Source organism: Alosa pseudoharengus, unplaced genomic scaffold (assembly GCF_046254945.1).
Source record: "Alosa pseudoharengus isolate Yale_2024_CS ecotype anadromous, Long Island Sound unplaced genomic scaffold, YU_APseudo_1.1 YU_APseudo_1.1_scf_14, whole genome shotgun sequence".
In the NCBI taxonomy this organism is placed as follows: Eukaryota; Metazoa; Chordata; class Actinopteri; order Clupeiformes; family Clupeidae; genus Alosa; species Alosa pseudoharengus.
The window spans coordinates 31,979,626-31,999,691 of record NW_027468609.1 but is presented as its reverse complement, the minus strand read 5'-3'; the positions used below and the strand labels follow the sequence as shown (position 1 = coordinate 31,999,691).

Below are 20,066 nucleotides of genomic sequence, written 5' to 3'. Positions count from 1 at the left end.
AACTTCCTGTAGACCCGAGCACATAGCTTTCAAACTACCTCCTAATTCGGAGCTATGTGCTAATTTAGCTTCCAAGATAGTCCGTTGATGAGCAGTTGGCTCCCTCCCTGGGCGGCCCCTGTGAAAATACTGCTTGGGTGGAGTGTTGTAAATACCTTTTGTGACCGAAAAACGGAACTTAATGCCCTGTTCGTGTTCAGTGTCACCATAGAACTGTGCGATGGCTAAAAATAAAGAGGCTCAAGGCTTTGAGTGTCAGGCGAGAGAATATCCTACATAAGATGCTAGCTAACTATTAGGCTTAATCATTTATTTATTTTTTTGTCTTATTTTATTTATTTATTTATTTATTTTTTTGCAGCTCTGTTTGGACTAGACCGTTGCCATAGCGGGCTTGACATCAAGTTAACGGAGGCTGCTAGTGACGCTGACGAACACAGTGTTTGCATGTCACATTGTCAGGACAGTGTGGAACGGCCTACAATCTTAGCACACCCAGGAGAGACCCAAATGATTACTGTCACATCTGATTTCCAGCTTTTACAAGAGCACTGGTTGTGTGTGTGTATGCGTGTGTAAGTGTTTGCATGTGTGTGTTTGTATGTATACTGTATGCATTCAAAGTTTATTTCCGTGTGTGTGACACCCTGTGTGTACTGTGTTTTTTGTGTGTGTATGTGTTTATTGTGTGTACGTCAAGTCTACTTGGCAAAAGAGGCAGATATGCTTAGGATATTGTGTAAAGTCTTTTCTCTCGAAAGGAAAGAAGTCGAAAAAGGAGAAATATCCTGATTCTCGAGCCTGACTCTCTTCAAGTCTTCTAAATAGGAAGAGGCCTTTTTGCGTTTTTTTTTTTCTTTGAAGTAGCATATACAGGTATATACATATATAGTAATAATATACACACTTGTCCCGTGTGCGTTGGCATATATGTTGTCGTCAGAGAGAGGAATGCCTGCTGAGTGGGAGCTGCCAGGTGTGTGACTCTTCCCAGGGTTAAGACCAAGCAGAGCAGTGCTTCAAACTCCAGCTAAAATCTACAAAAAAGTACAGCTCTACCTAATCGAATAGCCGTTTTTCTAGATATATACACACATATATAAAATATATGCATATAAATACATATATGGGTTTCAGGATTAATATCCATGTATCCATATATATATGAGTGTTATTGTACACGTCAGTATATATATGAATACATTTTTTAGCTTGAATTTTTTCGCTATACATATATATCTATATGTACTGTAAATATAAAGGAGTTTGTATATTTCAAACCATTTAGCTGTGGTTTCTTAACTACAAGGTTAGGATGTGCAGATATAAAAGGTAAGGCTGCGACAGCAACAACCCTCCCCATGCACCCCCACCTCCTGGTCAGGAGGAGGAACAAAAAAGAAAAATCAAGAAGAGAAAAAAATAAATACTTTTTCATTTTTGTAGCAGTAAGTTGTAAACTAGCGAAGTGAGTGACCCTCCACAGGGTCATCTGAAATAGTTTTGCCAGTATTCAAAAGCATATCAGCAATATATATATATGTATGTTTTATACATATATTTATATAGAGTCTACTTATACATTTTTTTTCTTTAAATACAACTCTTTGAACTGATTGGCACAGCGAAAGAGATGCAGTGGTCCGACATATGTTACAGCTATGAGTCTTTTAGCAGTAAAAAGGCTTGGTCTTTTGGTCCCTAAACAACTAAGGAATGACGGGTAAGTCTCCCAGGGGGACTGCTGCTGTTGCTCTGGCAACCGTGGCCCCTGGAAACGGACAGGCACTCCAAGATAAAGATGGCCATCCCAAAAAAACGAAACAAAGTTTGTGTCCTGAATCGTCATCTCCTTCAAAATGTTCCTTCTTTCTCCAAAAAGTTTCTCATTTTTTATCATAGTCTTTAAGTTCTTCTAAAATTGTTAAAAAGAGTTTTTTTTTCTTTTCTCAAACCCCAAGAGTATGTCGTTTCCCCTTAAAAGTCTTTATCAGTTTATCAGTTTTCTTTAAAGTTAATTTGTTTCTTCTTACTCTTTTTGTTCTTCCTTTTTTCAGTATTATATCTAGTTATTTTTTCAACGTGGTAATTCCATGGTCCTATGAGATGGGTCTTCCCCAGGCAGATGGTGAGAGAGGGAAGGTCCTGGCGAGACCCAAAGCATTCTTGTTCTTGAGGGGTTGGTGAAAGGTCCGTGTGGCCCAGCTGTGGAATCCACTCTGGGGGCTGGCTCTTCAACATCCGCAGTCAGCCCTCCATCTCCACCTGAAGCTCAACTCCCCAGCAAAATCTGGTCCTTTTTTTGTTAGTTTGTTTTTGTTTCTTTTGATGTCAACGACGTTTTTGTCATGTTGTCAACGTGTGGTCCAGCTCTACAAAAACCTGAAATACAACCGGCAAATCAGTCAGCCCATCATCGCATTAGTCTAACATACCCAGGAGTCCTGGGATAGATTTAGGCACTTTGGTATTTTTTTTTTAAATTTAGCAAGTTTATGAGAAAGCAGTACCTTCACTCAATCAATTGGACAGTTAGCCCCTCATTGCATCAATCAAAAATAGGCATATATAGCTTTCTTAACCCCTAAGAGCCTTGGGATAGACTCTAGCACTTTAACAATTAATTTTTGAAAAATTAAAAGCCATTTGTCTGCAATAACTAGTTAAGAGGTTTCAGCATTTAGAACATGTGTTTTCTTCTCAGAAACCCTAATAATCCCTCCGTGCACCCCTCCTCTGTTTTTTGAGTGGTGCAACTTTCTTAACACCCTGACACCTTGGGAGAAACTCAGGCCCTTGGGTCATTTTTGAAAAATGTTAAAATATCTTAGTCTTAGAGGAGCAAGTACTACATTCATTCAACTATATCGCATATAATGAAAATGTGAACAATCGGTTGTGAGATTTTTGTCGTTTAGAACATGTGTTCTCTTCTCAGAAACCCTAATAATGCCTACCTGCACTGCACCACTGCTCTGTTTTTTTGAGTGGTGGTATTGACATTTATTGACTGTCGTCATCATCAGTTGCAAAAACAGAAAGGTGTCCCTTGGATGGCTCAGTGATGGTGCAACAGCCCGGTAACTTCGCCAAGTTAAGGGCATCAGCCAGGCGAAATAAATGACTCCACGCTGATCCTCCATCACAGAGATGGAGGGCACAGAGCAGCGGGAGAGATATGAGACATACGCACGCCAGCGTGCAGATTCATGCTCCTCCACCTGCCCGTGTCTGTCTCACAGGGTAGAAACCATAATGTTCTACTACACCCCCATCTTTACTTTACCTTGTGTGCTATCGCTAGAACTTTGAATCGATTTAAGTGTTCCGTTCCTTAAAAGGAACTCATCTGGGTTCACAATGTTGGCTGATTAAAGCTAATATTGCATCTGTTAGACTTGATTTTGTGACCTCATTCTATATGGTTCTTATGTGTTACTGAGATCTAATGGGACTAGGCAGCAAATTAATCTGACTTAGTGAAGTTAATTAAATAGGCAAATCAAAAGGTAAACTGCATTGATGTGGTGCTATTCCACCAACTACTCAAAGCCAGAGACCGTCACTCTAGTTTCAGGCCACTCTGAAAACTGCAGGTTGTAGGTGCCTGTCTTCTCTGCCTGTATAACTGAACTGAGCTAAATCAATAAAGAACTGAGCATAGGTTTAAAAATGTATAAACTGATTAATATAATCACGGCAATTGAAATGATCTGGAGTGTTGAGTTGCAACAATACATCCTCAGTAGGTTAAAGCTAACCTGTTACTAACCAGTAAACTAATCTACTTCACAAAAAACCAAAAAACATAAACCCAGCTCATTTTCTAGGAATGATGAGTTTAGAGAGGTTACTCCGAGACACCAAAAATATACTGGACTAGTTGGCCCAAAAACTGGATTCAGAAACCCAATCCTGCGTCATGCTGAGCAGTGGACTCTAGGATCCAGAGGACTAAACCGGTGCTTTACCTGTTGTTCCCTGTGCACAGCGGTGGAATCCCACCCCCAGGGTGGAGGGGTGGTGAAGGGGGTGGGGTGGGGGTTAATATGGGCGATTGGCGTCCTTCGGCCTCTTGAGCTGCACCTTCAGCCTCTTCATTCCAATCTGGAAGCCGTTCATGGACTGGATGGCAGCCTGGGCACTGCCCGGATTATCAAAACTCACAAAGCCTGTGTGAGGAATGAAGGGAATGGAGGTAGAGAGAGAGAGAGAAAGAGATAGAGTGAGGGAGGGAGAGAAAGAAATGGAGACAGAGAAGGCAGGAGAGGTTAGCACCAGGTAGAAGAAACAGGGGACCAACAAATGGTGGATAAAGAGGAATTGTAAAGAAGTGTAGAGAGTTAGTGAATGAAAAGAAGGCAAGAAGACCGTGAAAATGACAAAGTGAGAGAGTTGGATAGCCATGACACAAAAAGGAAAGATGGGAAGGAGAGAGATGGTGGAGAGAGAAAAGGGCAGCAAACACAAGTTACTTGGGATATCAAACAAAACACTAGTACACACATCCATTGAACACATCTATTAAACAAGCTGAATTAGGCATTACGCAATCAACAACAAGTGAGATATGCAACAGCAATGGCAATACAATATCATACAACATCAGATCATTAACTCACAGCACAAATACTGAACATGCAAAACTACACCACCATTAACACAGCACACAGGGTCAACTAACAGCACTTATAAACGTTACTGAACTGGGCCAATTTATCAAATAACACATATATTGCTTATATCAGATTTACTAATAAGGCCCACCAATCTTTTAGCGAAATTGTAGGCTATTGTGCATCTAAGTGGAAAAAAACATCAACCAGAAATAGCTTTGCATTACGTTTGGCAGATCTACAAATTTGTTAGTAAAAGAAGCACTTTCCCTGCAAATAAAGTGAAGATTATGCATACAAAATAGGTCTAAGTACATCTTGAAATGTGTATGGCATGTATGGCATGTAACATGAGGTTAAATTTTCTGAAATGTAGAAAAAAATTAAATAAACCCATCATCATCAGTAAAAATGATAACCTAGCAGCAAAGGCTTTTGTCAACGCTGTCTTGATTCTGTCATCTGATGCAAGAGGCATACAATCCAAGTTCATGGTCTGCCCTACTTTAGCAAAACATCAAATAGCAAATGTGTACAGATATGCCATGTTCAATACTATAAAGCCTAAACCATAACCAGTAAAAAAAAAAATACTTGTAATAACTTAGCATGCCTGCTGCAGCACATGTAGATGTTAGCAGCGGGACTTTTATTAATATAGTATTTAACATAATGGGTTGTGAACTGTTGTGTATATATACATTATACAACAGTGGCTACCCACATAGCATTGCATACAGCTACAGCTGAGGTTGCGAGCAAACAAAGCAAATGAAAGGCACTCTAGACACGCCGTAGACAAGAGACCCAAGGGAGGCCGTCCCTGTGCTGCCATGCTCTACTCTCAGACGCTATTTCCTGATTCGCTGCTTGCAGTCGTCTCGCAACAGCCCTGTGTGAAACAGGGAGCTTGAACACAATTCCCTCACTTGCTGTGAAATTGCCTGGAATGAGACTTTTCTTTGGTGGCATCATATCTCATTTCATGCCTAATTAGGGTCCGTTAACGAAATCTGCGCAATGATTTCCTGCACCTGATCTCTGGCTAATGGCTTTGTGCCGCTGCGGACGGAACGTCTAGAGGAGAAAAATACATGTTTGTTTTAAAGGGAGAGGCCTGAAAAGGAAGTTGGTGAGCGTGGTGAAGAGGTGGAATGATCTACACTGCCAGCACACTTTAAACTTTGCTTACATCAGAAAGAGAGACAGAGAAAGAGACAGAAAGAAAAAAAAGAGTGGAAAGAAGGATAAGAAATCTTCTGAAACAAGTCTGTTCCTGTCACTAGTAATACAGGCCTATTGTGATTCAGTGTAATAACTGGGAATATTTATATGCTATTTGTACGTCCCCTGGGTCATTCATACTTCATTGATGATCCTTGCTGTGTGCTTTTAAGGGGATGACTGCCTCAAATATCAAATAGTCGTGACATTGGTGTCAAAGCTGTGCAGTAGCTTAGCATTAAAGACATACCGCAAAGGCAAGATCTGCAGTCTGCCATGCAAATATGTAAATGCATTCATAAGACCCAGTATGTTTTTTTTCCAAATGTGCATGCACATTTAGGCCAATCAAACTGTGAATCCTGACATCTTTATCAGTGCAAACCTTAGTGGCTAGTGGGCATGGGAATGACACTGAAATGCCCTCCTGTCCACCAGCTAACTGCACGTTACAAGGTTGCTGATGAAGCCTGATGCTGTGGAGACTATAATCACAAATCTGTCACTCAGAGGGATGCAGGCTGCCTGTCACTCAGGTCTGTGATCTGCCCTGTCTTCACACTCTTTAGCTTGGCCCCCATAGAAATGCCTGCTTCAAACGGTTCCCACAAGGCAAATGGTCTTCCTATAGAAAAGAGTTCATGTAGAACCTTTTTTTCAAAGGGTTACATGTATGATGCATGTATCTCATACATTTGATTTGGGTAGGCCTACCAGTTCTGGCCATTAGAGTTCTATAAAGGTTCCTTCCTGTGAAGGTCAGAGAAAGACAGAAAAGGGTTCACATCAGAACTATAATAGTTTTTTTTTTCTATGGTGGGTCCAAGCAAAGAGTCTGCTTAAAATAGCCCTGTCAGTCCCTGAATTGACACAACAAATGTCCACCCTTATCCGAACTGGCTGGTGCGAGACAAGAACAGACGAGGAGGTGAGTCGCATCAAGTGGAGGCCTGGCTGTGGTGAGGAAATGAGGTCAGTGGAGTCGTTAGTGAGAGAGTAGTGATGGGTCAAGAGTCAGGAAGGAAGCTGGGTTACAGTTCTTTGTTTGTTTGTTTGTTTTAAGTGGCTTAGCGTTTTTACCCACCAAAGCATTTACTTTGGTTTGTCGCGCGATCCACAAACACTTTGGAGGAGATGACATTACCGAAAGGCAGGAACATCTGCATGAGCTCGCCATCCCCAAACTCCTGAGGGAGGTGATAGATGAACAGGTTGCAACCTTCTGGCCCTGCGGGGAAGAGAGGGGGGGATGGGGGGATGGGGGGGAGGGAGAGAGAAAACACAAGAACAAAGACAGAGAGATAGACAGAGAGAGAGATAAGAAAGAGGGGGAAAGCTTTTAGAGTAGAGACTTTTTTTTACTAGCACTGTACATTTGTGTGCATTTACAATCTTAAGCCAAATCTAAACCCCAAGTATTACTAAAAACAAATAATAAAGTCAAGAAAATAAAGAACTTCATTTACAGGAAGTACCTCCAAAAAGGGCCCAAGGCGCCCATACAGCAACATTTCTGGATGTAAGTGATAGCAGTGGGCGCTCCCACATACACACACACACACACACAGACACATTAATAGGATACTGACCAGTCGTAATGTATAGCTTCTATTGACTGTGATGAACTGAGTGAAACTTCAATTGTGTTTTCCCCTCATTGCTTTAGTAGTTTGTACACATCCCTCATGGTGCTAGGCTTGTCTCTGTGCACTGCCCTGCTGGCTAAAGGCATTAGCCCCATTTAAGCAGAGTGGCCACTGGAGGGAGTCAATGGGGAGGCTATGCGATGCCACGCTAAGTGCTGACGACTACTGAAGAAACCCCTCAGAGGAAGCTTCTGCTAAAGCGCCGCCTTGACATGAGGTATTAAGACGACTGGGCAACACATTCAATTATGAACTCCCTGTTCATAATGCATTTAATATAAGCCTCTTAATAATACATTTAATGTTCAAACCCGCCTCGCAATACATTTCATGCATTAGGCGGTGGCAGACTATGAAGTGCAAACTCAAACTGACTTTAATGACTGGCCTGAGAAAGGGGGGGGGGGGGGAAGTTTTGAAAGCTTGCAGTTCCTACAGAGAACAAACAGTGATAAATTATTCTTTGGATTATGTTATCAGCAGAATACCATTGGGAGGCAGGGAAATTAGATTGCAAGTAAGGGTAAACACGGTAATGCAAATAACTAAAGGAAAATATAATAATGTGCATTAAGAAATACCATAGTCATTGTTCAGCGATATATTCTCTCCCGTTATATAAGCACCATTTGACAGAAATGAGCATGATATAAAATTAATCTAAAGCATAAATCATAACAGCGAGGAAAATGAATAAATTACCTTTTGGAGGGTTAGAGGGTATATTCAATATGTAATATAAGTTTAAATCAAAGTATCTCTTTGTGTTTGTGAGCATGTCTGCTTTTGATTGTGTCTACGAGAGAGAAAGCAAGGAGGCTCAAGGAAAAAGATGAGTAAAAAGGAAAGCATGCAGAAAAATGACAGAATGGGTCTTATTTTGGGTACAGTACTTGAGCATTAACGTATCCCAGGGTTCTTTTAAAGTTCTTTCGAAGAATAAATGTCTAGTGGACCAAATGCTTACAAAGCAGACTCCCTCACAATGTCCCTAAAAACCCTGAAATAAATCCAAGCAAACAAAAGTCTGTTAGAAATCTAGCAGTTTCCTTTAAATTAGCAAGGCCAGCTGTAGCGTCACATTAACTCCAAATTATTACCCTCAGACGTGCTTTACTTTAAGTAGCATCAGAGACTATACTGTATGCTTGGAATTAAGTAACGGAATTATACAATATACCTCTGACACGAGCAGATATAGTTGCGCTATCCAATGATGGTGGGTAATATTATAACATATTCCTGAGAGAAATATACTGCATTAAAAACCTTAAAATTGATTAGGAAATTCATTAATTATCGACATTGGGCCTAAGGTCATTTAAAAATAAACCACAGCCCTTGAATGCATGAGAGCATTACCCATCTAATTTCCATGTCCTGAAAGAGTGGGCATGTCTCTTTTGTGTTACAAAGTGATGACTGTTTGCAATATGCTTCTATATAATATGACTGTAGTGTGTGTGTGTGTGTGTGTGTGTGTGTGTGTGTGTGTGTGTGTGTGTGTGTGTGTGTGTGTGTGTGTGTGTGTCTCACCTTCTCTCTGCTGTTGTGGGATTAGGGGAGGAGGCTGGGGAAAGGCCTGGCTGATCTGACCGTATGCTGGGTAGGCTGCTGAGACACACGCACAGAGGTCAGGTAACACACACAACACACACAGCAGATATACTGTATATGGGAACAAATGTTTCAGTCACACTCAAATACTACAATAACAATAACCCAGGTATAAATCTTAAATAAAATAAATCAAACAAACATTACATTTAAATTGAATCTGTTGAATTTCAACCGAAAAGAATGTATCTGGCTGGTTCTAGTCTACACTATCCATATTACCAGACAAATTCTCAGACGCCAAACATCGCTTCTTTTTGCATAAACCTAGACAGTGTCCATGGTGAGCAGCACTGCTCAGTCTACACAATAAGGAACAGATTTACTGACTGATGTTGTGTTTGCAGAACCTTTTACTCGAGGAAAAAAATCAATAACATGGGCTGTAATTGCTCATGCTATTCATTTTGGATCAATACATGGCCATTGTGTAGGATGCTCCAGATTTAATTGCAATAGGCAACGCTACCGCGTTGTCAGTGCTTTTTGCCTCGCAACAGTAATCGTTTAGACGTAACGTCCCTATAGCAACTATTAACGTTCATGTTAATGGCCCACATTGTAAAATTATTCTGTCTCTTCTGTGGGGTATGTGTGTCTACAGATTTTGAAATGTTTGCGTGCGTTCGTGTGTTTGTCTGAGAGAAAGAGAGTGTATGTTTGATATGTACTGTAGGCATGGTCAACATGGCGTGGCCGTTGTGAGGTGCTTAGTTTAGCATGGCGGATGCTTTAAAGCGCTGCTGTGCTGTGTGAGTGAGCCACCCTCACCCCCTGCACTGAGACCCGCCGCTGATTACACACTGTGGCACCCCTCAGCCTGACAACCACACTGCCCTAACTCTCCTCCACACACTGCACCATTCTCTCTCTCTTTCTTTCTCTGTTGGTCTGTCTCTCTCTGTCTCTCTCGGTATGTCTGTCTGTCTCTCTCTCCATCTCTTTTTCTCTTCCTCTCTCTTAATATGTCTCTCTCTCTCTCTCTCTGTGTGTATGACTTTCTTTCTCTGACTGTCAGTTTCTCTCTCTCTTTCCATGCATCTGTCTCTTTCATAAACTTTTTCTCTGACTTCATCTGTCTCTTTCTTGCTCTCCATTGCTTTTTAATTTCTTCCTGCATTTCCATCATGGTGCCGTTCTCTCTCTGTCTCCCTCTTTTTCATCCATTCTCTGTCTCTCTTGACTCTCTCTAAACTCTAAATCATTCATCATTCTTTTTTCCTTTCAATCTGTCTCATAAAACAGACAAGACACACACACACACACACACACACACACACACACACACAGTGAGGAACAGACCTGCATACTGCTGAACTCCGGCATAAGCCTGCTGAAGGGGATCAGCTGCAGTTGGACTCTGAGCTGCAGAGAGAAAGAGAGAGAGACGGAGTGGGAAAAGAGAGAAAGAATGTGAAGAGAGAGAGAGAATGAGTAAGTGACAGTGACAGGAATAGATAGAGGGAGAGAAAGGTGGAAGAGAAAAAGATGAGGAAGAAGACAAACACACGAGAACACAGGATGTGTTTGCTTTGACATCACGGACCAGCTACAACCTAATATCTCACTCTCCCTCCACCTCACACTCTCTGCTCCCTTCTTCCTCCCTCCCTCTCTCTTTCTCTCTCCCTCCACCCCCACTTTACCTTCTCTCTCTTTCTCTCTTTTCATCCGTCCTCCCTCACTCCAGCTTCCCCAAACAATTAAGACCTCTGGCACAGCTGAGCTCTTCTTGCCAAAAGTTGCCTTAGTGCTGCTACAAACTTCCAGAGGTACTGAGTGCAGCGCAGAACAATATAGCACTGGCCCCACTCACGGCCCATCAATCACTACTCAGCCTCCACACACACACACACACACACACACACACACACACACACACACACACACACTCACGCACAGAGAGAGATAGAGTATGCCTTACTAAGACATAAGTCTTAGTTTCAGGCTCATTTAAGAGGCTTGTAACCCCTCCCTACCCACCAACACCCCCTCACACACCAATACAGTACACACACACACACACACACACACACACACACACACACACACACACACACACACACACACACACACACACACATTCAACTGCACACCTTACTGAGACATCAGCCACTGTGCCAGACTTTCAGGCTCATTTAAGAGGCTTGTAACTTGATTCATTTTGCATTCATTCGCATTCATTTTTTTATAAGGATTTAAGTATCTGGAAATTGGCACATCTGTTGGAGAAACTTTTTGACAACTATTTGCAAACCCCTTCACAGACTCTGGTACACACACACACACACACACACACACACACACACACACACACACACACACACACACACACACACACAGAGTATTACACACCATCACATAAACACCACTATGCAGCGTTTTCAGAGAAGTTAAAGTAAGATAAACAAACATGAAATAGGACCTCTGCCAACTGGATTGCCCTGCTGTGTCATCTAAGCTGCGTGCATCTAAGCTGGTAACATCACAACAACTTTTCTACTTAGACCACAGACAGAGACCATCAAGAGTACTCTAAAATACATGTAGATAGATTATTTATGCCATCTCGACTGTAACACTGTTGGAATGTTTTCATTTTGGTTCAACTTCCTAGAACTTAACACCAGATCTACTCTAGAAAGCTGAACAGCATGCACATAAGGGAAGACCACGTTAACAACAAAGTTTTAAACAGATACACACACACACACACAAACACTTAGCAGTTTTACTCCATTTGGCAATATGCATGCACTTACTGACACACACACACACACATACTGTACACACATAGGTGCCTCACTGATACACAAATACAACACTGAAGGTCGCACTAACAGCCAGACAGGGGAAGTAGGGGGGTGTTGGGTCAGGGTGGGGTCAGGTTGGGTTGGGTGTGTACCGGACACCAGGAACAGAATAGAGGGAAGGGGGGTGGGGGTAAAAGAGGGGGGTGGGGTGTCTGATACCTTCAGAGAGTGGGGACAGGAAACAGCTGCCCTGCACCCCAAAACAGCTGCGGGGAGCCTTCTCCGAGTCCTCCCTAAACACCACCTCCTGCAAGACTGGGAGACAATCAGAAGAACACTCAGACACTCAGTGCTGGACTCTGCCTGCCAGGTGGCACAACAACGGGCACTGGCCGGCCGGCCGGCTTGGCTGGACGCTCTCAGGCGAGCGCGGCGGACACAGCATTGGCATGCAGATGGGCCGGCAGCAGGGTTGCCCCCGAACACAAAGTCTTCCTCCTGCTTTGCTACGCTCAAGCACACAGCGCTCACACAAACATCTTCAAAGGGCTCGGCTATGTTCAAGGTTTTTGTGTCAAGTCCGAGGAGATCACTCGCTCGCTCGCTCACAAAACACACTTCCACATACACACACACATTCACACAACACACACACACACAAACACAATAGGGTGCTGCTTTGTTGTGTAACCTTGATAACAGTGCAGTGGAGTGTAATTCTGTGAGCATGATTAATAAGATTCGTGACTGTGTGTGTGTGTTTTCCTGAATTGTGTAAAAGCTTGTGTAACTAAAATGATGTGAGCAGTGCAATTTAACAAGTAAGGCGTGTGTGAGTGGTGTTGCTAAATGAGGCAGGCTGTTATTACTTAAGCTAAGTACATGTGTGGATGTCAGTGTGCATTGTTCAGGGTAAATGTTTGGGTAAAGGTTTGTGCAACATGTGTCACATGCTAAAATTCATTATTTTGAATGTATGATTACAGTATATTCCATTGCTTACCTGAGGAGTAATAATGACTGATTGCAGCACTGTGTGTGTGTGTGTGTGTGTGTGTGTGTGTGTGAGTGTGTGCGCGCGTTTGTGTGTAAAAGTGTTCAGCACTTACCTGGGTAGGGGTGTATGCCGTTGGTGAAGACGGCCTCGGCAGGGGGCTGACCGTTGGCCTGTGGTGGGGGGAGGCCGGTGAAGCCGTTCACGCTGATGGGGGAGGGGATGCTGGTCACCGTGGGAGCCGTGATACCTGGAGGAGTACTACCACCTGAGGAGGTGACAGGAGGAGGAGGAGGACGAGGAGGAGGAGCAACAGGTGAGCCACAGTATGTACTGTGTGTCTGTGTGTATGTGTGTAGACATGCTGCTGTGTATATTAATATTTTCCCATATTAATATACTGTATTTTTGATAATGACTAAGGTACGCTCACTCTCTCTTTCTCTCTCTCTCTCTCTCTCTCTCTCTCTGTGTGTGTGTGTGTGTGTGTGTGTGTGTGTGTGTGTGTGTGTGTGTGTGTGTGTCTTACCTGACGTGGGGGTCATAGGGGCTCCTGGCAGACCGTTGATGGTGGCCATGTGCTGCATCTGAGCGGCAGCAAACGCAGCCATGGGGCTCAGGTAGCCACCCTGCCCTACCGACGCCATCAGAGCAGCCTGCTGCTGCACCTGACACAAAGATAGAGGGACATAGATATAGAGATTTAATTCATAGTCAATGCACAGGGACACAGAGATAAAGATCGAATTCATAGTATCGGTCAGTAAGAAACATTCTGAGGAACGAGAACAAAAACAAAAAACTGCACTACATTCATTTGGGCTGACAAGAGAGGAAAACACACACATACAGTACACGCGTGCACACACACACACACACACACACACACACACACACACACACACACAGAGACAGACAAGAGCAAATGGGGCCAGTGTGCGTTCCCATTCTCAGCACTGCACTTTTTAGATTTGACGCATTTGACACTTTTCATAAAATAATCATAAAGCGGCTCTTCTGCTGGACAGCGCGCGCAGGCCTGTAAAGTGTCTGCGCGGCGTGGCACGGAGCGTTTATATGACTGCTTTGTTGCTGATGTTTTGAGCTCCATGCCGTAACGGAGCCCCACTCTCTGAGCAGCACTGACCAGCAGCCGCACGATGTTGACAGGAGTGATCTCGCGTCCCCACGCTGACAGACGGAGCGCGGAGAACACCACTCAGTGCTTCCCTCTTGAGGGACTTTCATATCAGATGCATGCAGGCTACTCGTGTGTCTATGATATTCTATACAGTACTCCGCAGATGGGGGCTCCGACATATAAGGGCTTCATAAGACATGTATAACATTATAGACGCGATCAAATGTAATAGCGCATGTGCCTAGCGTGACGCACAATTAAGCCCATAACAGACACATTAGTTCATCTGTGCAGGAGGGTATAGCCGGTTGCATAAGGCTTTTTTGTCCTTGGGGCTGCTGCACAGTAGCACACTGTTGATGAGGTTCTGCTTATAAATTACTGCAGAGGGAGGGAGAGGAAAGAAGACAGAGAGGACAAGAGAAGGAGGGAGGGAGAGAGGAAGGGAGGGAAAGAGGTGCGGGGAGAGAGCGAGAGAGGTCTTGCCTGCGCGTAGGCTCCGTAGGCGCCGAACTGCAGGGCCATGGGGTTAAAGATGCCCATCTGACCAGCCATCTGCTGCATGCGCCGGATGGTGCGCTCCTTATCAGTGTCGGCAAACTTCACCACCAGACTGGAGGAGGCACCCTGATACACACACACACACGCCCACGCACACACAAACCCACATAAACAGACACACACGCCCACGCCCACGCACGCACATACACACACACACACACACACACACACACACACACACACACAGAAAAACAATATATCCATTAGGCAAATTACAAGATCCATATCGACCAAAATCAGAAATAGTGATTTTATGTGTCAAGTGTTTTAATGAATGTCATATAAAGAAATCCACATACACTTACAGGCATGGTCTGGCTCCCATGGAGAGCAGTAATCGCTGCCTGAGCTTCAGCATGAGATGAATACTTCACAAATGCACAACCTACAAGAAGGAGAGAGAGGAAGTCAGAGAGAGAGAGAAAAGGAGGAAAGAGACAGTGTAAAAGAAAATGTAGAAGAGAGTGCTAAATATATTGAGAGAGTTTGATGAAAATCCTCTGCATTAATCCTATTTCTACCTTCAATCCTTTGAACAGCCTGTTTTCCTATAGTCAATATAATTTCCATCAGCTCATTCATAGCCACACAACAAGCCTGTTGATTTCCACAACGAAACCACAAAGCCTCACCTTTGCTGTTTCCATCAGGACCCCTAAGAATGGTGCACTCCTCGATGCTACCGAAGGACTCAAAGAGGCGCCGCACATCATCCTCACACTGCTGCTTGTTCAGCATCCCCACAAACAGTTTTCTGTCTTCTGAAAGCACACACACAGCTCAGGACCTCAGCACACCATCTGACTGCACTAGTCTAGTTCTGTGGATCATGCTTATGGAATGCTGATGGTGTAGGCTTTGGTTTGGGTTATTGTGATATGATTTGTGTTAAGATTATTGGGTAGTGACATGAAAACACACACTTTGTAAGCCTTGCACACAGAAAATAGGAGTAATGAATGTTGAGAAAATCACAAAATGGCCCAAAACAGGAGCTTATGTAACACATGTAATTGGTAGCTATAGATGCATTATCAAGGCTCTACACTGGTGCTTGAAGACAGGTATGGATGTTAACACATAAAGACTGTCTGCAAAAATATTTATTTTTCCTGGAGACGTTTACTTTTCCAAGGACTGACTGTGAATATGAGCAATCCAGATTTAATTCACATTTTGAAGCTAACCTAGCTTGATACTTATTGTACTTTAAACTCTCCGTTAACCGAACATCTATTTCAGATGGTGTGTAAATGTTTATGACAGTTCTTGTGAGTAGCTGTCAAATGTTACTTAAACACTGACAGAGGTACTTCAACATAATTACATCTGTATAAAAATGAATGTGAATGAATGAAAAATGAATTAAGTTACAAGCCTTTTTAATGTGCCTAGAAGCCTGGCATAGTGGTTGATGTCTCTGTAAGGTGTGCACTTCAATATGTGTGTGTGTGTGTGTGTGTGAGAGAGAGAGAGAGAAAAAATAGAGTGAGAAATAGAGAGAGAAATAGTGACAGAAAGAGAGGGATGTGTTTATGTGTAAGTGTAACTCCAAATGTGTGCCCCTGATTAGGGACATTGCCTTACGGCCATCGGAGTGCCTTTTAGCTCTTGTTAGCTCTTTGTGTGCCAATGACAGTACTAAGATTGAGACATTGTTATTTTGCCCATCGAGATGCAGGGAACAAAAGGTGCATTGTGTCTGGCCTTTATTAAAGCATAATAGCTGAGTCAACGCCAAGAGACTTCAATAACAACAGCTGGGAGACAGACACACACTGAGTGTACAAGACCTGTGTGTGTGTGTGTGTGTGTGTGTGTGTGTGTGTGTGTGTGTGTGTCTTTCAGTATGCAAAATAGAGTATAGAATACTCTATAGAATACTAAATATAGAATTAAAGTAGAAAAAAGAAGAAAGTAACAAAGCAATTAATCAGTGTACAAGTCAACATTTACAAAGTGTGTGCGTGTAATAAGAAATGATGGCTGTCTTAAAAGTCTGTATGTTACTTCAGTCCTGAAAAAATAAAATGTCTGTTCATCTTACTGGCATTTGAAAAATAGAAGAGGCTCAAACGTGGATTGAGGTAATCGTGGATAGTGAGCATGTGTTTGAGTGTGTGTGTGTGTGTGTGTGGCATGTAGGAGAGTATTAGTGGACAGCAGGAACCAGTGTATCTGGTGTGTGTGTGAGTGTGTGTTCAGGGGTCTCTCCTGCCGCTTTCCGACAGGGTGTCCTTGCCAAGTCGACAAGACTAATCTCCTCTTTGGCCTCACATAAGGGGAGCGTTTACAACCGTACACACACATACACACACACATACAATAACACACACACACACGTGCACATATACAAACACACACATACAGCAGTGTAAACATACCTGCACAAACATACAAATGCCAACATGGGCCTACAATATATTCACACAGGCAGATAGATGCCAACATGGGCCTACAATATATTCACACAGGCAGATAGATGCTAGCATACAGTCATTCGCTCAGCTCTGTTGAGATCCTGTTCCTGCATTAGAGACTTTCTCAGAGACTCTCTGTGTTTTCTGTGCTGTTTAAGAGTAGTTATTATATTTCATAGCCTGGAGACCGCTAGATTTTCTAGTTCAAAGACCCCGAGTGAAATATATTTTTCGATATTTTTCTATGGCTGCATGATTCTATGTGCATGTAAATGGACATCAGTGTGTGTGTGTGTGTGTGTGTGTGTGTGTGTCTGTAAGCTGTGTGCTCTAGACAGCTGTGTGTCTTCTCCCTGATTGCTGTGAGATTGGAGGCCACTCTGCTTTGCCTTGACAGCCTAACAACTCCTCTCCTGGGGGAGACAAGTGTGTGTGTGTGTGTTTCTGTATAGACATCTCTTTTTCTTCATCTCACTGAGATTGCAATGTCCTCTCTTTCACCATTACTCCCTCTCTCTTCCCTCACTCCATATCTGTCCTTCTTTTCACTCCTACTCTCTCTCCCTCTCCCTCTCTCTCTCTCTCCCTTTCTCCCATTCCCAAACCTAATGCCCCGACTGACACCATGAAAAGGATGCACATGTTTGGTCAAAAAGGATGATCTCAGAAACAGTGAATTCAACCAGGCTAATTTCCACGAATTCCAAGGTCACGATGTGAATTATAGTGACTTTACTGTTTCTAATATGTTTTCATTTCATGAATGAAAACCGATATCAAAATAAATGCCCTCAAAGGATCTATAGATGGACATTGCAATGAATTTCTTGCATGTTTAAAATTGTAGTCGAATCTCAGGTTACTGGACATCTACACGTAGCAATGCATTGTAAAAGGTGATGCTGATGACACGATTCTCACCATACTGTATTGGTCTGCTTTTCCAGACACACAGGCAACAGAAGCAAACGGCGATACCATCAATCCATGGTTAGGCTTCATCATGTTACTACCTGATAAAAACATACTGGCCAAAGCTGCCCTTCCACGATAACGTCAACCACATCCAAAACGATGACCTGCAAACAGCCGTTGAAATAGTGCATTCTGGGATGTGTGGTCTGATTTGGTCTTGCCAACAGGCATTGTGTGCCATATCTGCAGGAACTGCTGTATCATCTTGAATCATTCTGGCTGTCAGTTCTAAAGCTGAGTGATAGAAGAGACCGCATGGGTTACAGGGGTGCTGCGGCTCTCCAGCTATGTGTAGGCAATTGATCTGTCAGACACGGAGCGAGGGAGAAGGCTTTAATTAGAGAGAGAGAGAGAGAGAGAGACAGAGAGAGAGAGAGGGTGGGCGAGAGAAAGAGGAGGGAGAGAGGAGATGGGCACATCTCAGCTCTCACTGTGAGTCTCTTTCCCTCTGCGGTTCCATCAATCCCCGTTAAGGGAATGCCAAAGCTACCGGGAGAAAAAGGACAAAGTAATTCTCCCAACAACTTTCCTGTCCTCTCATCGCATCTCCTCTCATCTCTTCTCTGCTACCCCTCCCCTTCTGCTCTCTCTCCTCCTCTCCTCACCTCACTGCACCTCTGCTTTCTTCTTCTCTCTTCTTATCCCCCTGTTTCTGTCCTCTTCAGATTTCTGCTGTTTGGCCTTTCCTCTTTTATTTTCCTCTCTCCTTTTCTCATCTCTCCTTCTTTTGCCTCCTCCCTTCTGCGTTCTCCTTTTATTCTCATCTCCTTTTATTCTCATCTCTCGTCTGCATTTTCCTCCCTTTGTTTCCTCTCCTCCTTCATTTCCTCTCTTCCTTTGTTTCCTTTCTTACTTCTTTTACTCAACACCCCTCCTTTTTTGATATGTGCCTTAAAACATGCGCAAGATTATGTTCTAAGAGTCTGAACACAAACCCACACACACACACACACACACACACACACACACACACACACACACACACACACACACACACACACACACACACACACACACACACACACTTTCACAGAGAGAGAGAGACAGACACAGATACACACAGACACACGCACACACACACACACACACACACACACACACACCCACGCACACGCACAGAGTCAGGGAGAGGCCAGGGTTTATGTAATGCTGCTGAGGCGTTGCTGTGTCTCCACTGGGCTCTGCTGTCAAGCACCATCACGAGGCGGCGTTAAATATGACACACAGGTCTGTGAGGCGCTGACAAACACACACACAAGGGTAATGGTGACGGAGATGCAGAGTGACAGTGTGTGTGTGTGAGTGTGTTTGTGTACTGTATTTGCGTGGGTGTGATGTTAAGGCTAGTTTAAATTGAGATTGTACTCAACATGTGGCCCATGTGATTTCTGACCATGTGTGTGTGACTGGCCGTTAGCACGCACTTCTGCTTCTTTGTGTGTGCATGTAGGTAAACACATGTCTAACTGAATTTGTGTATGAATTCATCTCTCTCTCTCAGGGTGTGTGTGTGTGTGTGTGTGTGTGTGTGTGTGTGAGTGATAGTACCTCCTCTACTCTCGCTGTCTGCTGGCTTCACTTGGATTGGCCTGTTCATCTGTAAGAGAGAGAGAGAGAGAGAGAGAGAGAGAGAGAGAGAGAGAGAGAGAGAGAGAAAGGGAGGGAAGAGAAAAAAGATAAAGGTTAGCATTTCCTGGGCATTAGAACACAGGCAGGTCTTGCTGTTTGACGGAGGATAAGTGGACCCCTCTGAAGATGTATGTATATTGGTCAGTAAATATTCAGCTCCCCATAATCATCTTACTGATCATCTGCATGTATGATTGCTTCCACCAGTGTGTAAAATTGAAAATGCAGTAATAGATTGAAAACGAAACTGTGTGTGTGTAAGATTATGTGTGTGTGTGTCTGTGTGTATGTGTGTGTGTGTGTGTGTGTGTGTGTGCCTGTGTCTGTGTGTGTGTGACGAATAGGCATTTATACAGAAGATTAGATTGTGTGTGTGTAAGAGTCTGTGTATGTGTGTGACTGTGTACATGAATGTGTGTGTGTGTGTGTGTGAGAGAGAGAGTGTGTGAGCGTTCAGGTAATCTGCAATCTCAGTCCGGCGCCCCGTGAA

The 20,066-nt window shown here is 43.4% G+C and overlaps 1 protein-coding gene across 11 annotated transcripts in view; it reads right to left on the bottom strand.

Annotated features, from left to right (window-relative positions):
• Positions 1-4,044: 4,044 nt before the first annotated feature.
• The window catches only part of celf4 (CUGBP, Elav-like family member 4), an 84,760-nt gene continuing 68,738 nt past the window's right edge, over positions 4,045-20,066 (bottom strand). Inside the window, exons 3-13 of one of the 11 annotated variants that reach the window (XM_076283337.1) lie at positions 19,496-19,544; positions 15,185-15,313; positions 14,858-14,937; positions 14,478-14,618; positions 13,380-13,518; positions 12,966-13,118; positions 12,076-12,171; positions 10,406-10,468; positions 9,023-9,097; positions 6,925-7,068; positions 4,045-4,172 (exon numbers count right to left, since the gene is read on the bottom strand). In XM_076283337.1, the coding sequence (XP_076139452.1) occupies positions 4,045-4,172; positions 6,925-7,068; positions 9,023-9,097; positions 10,406-10,468; positions 12,076-12,171; positions 12,966-13,118; positions 13,380-13,518; positions 14,478-14,618; positions 14,858-14,937; positions 15,185-15,313; positions 19,496-19,544 (1,197 nt within the window). Of the gene's footprint in view, positions 4,173-6,924; positions 7,069-9,022; positions 9,104-10,402; positions 10,469-12,075; positions 12,172-12,965; positions 13,130-13,366; positions 13,519-14,470; positions 14,619-14,851; positions 14,938-15,184; positions 15,314-17,375; positions 17,401-19,490; positions 19,545-20,066 lie in introns of those variants that run through there. The other 10 variants (XM_076283342.1, XM_076283340.1, XM_076283341.1 and 7 more) reach the window with 10 other exon arrangements.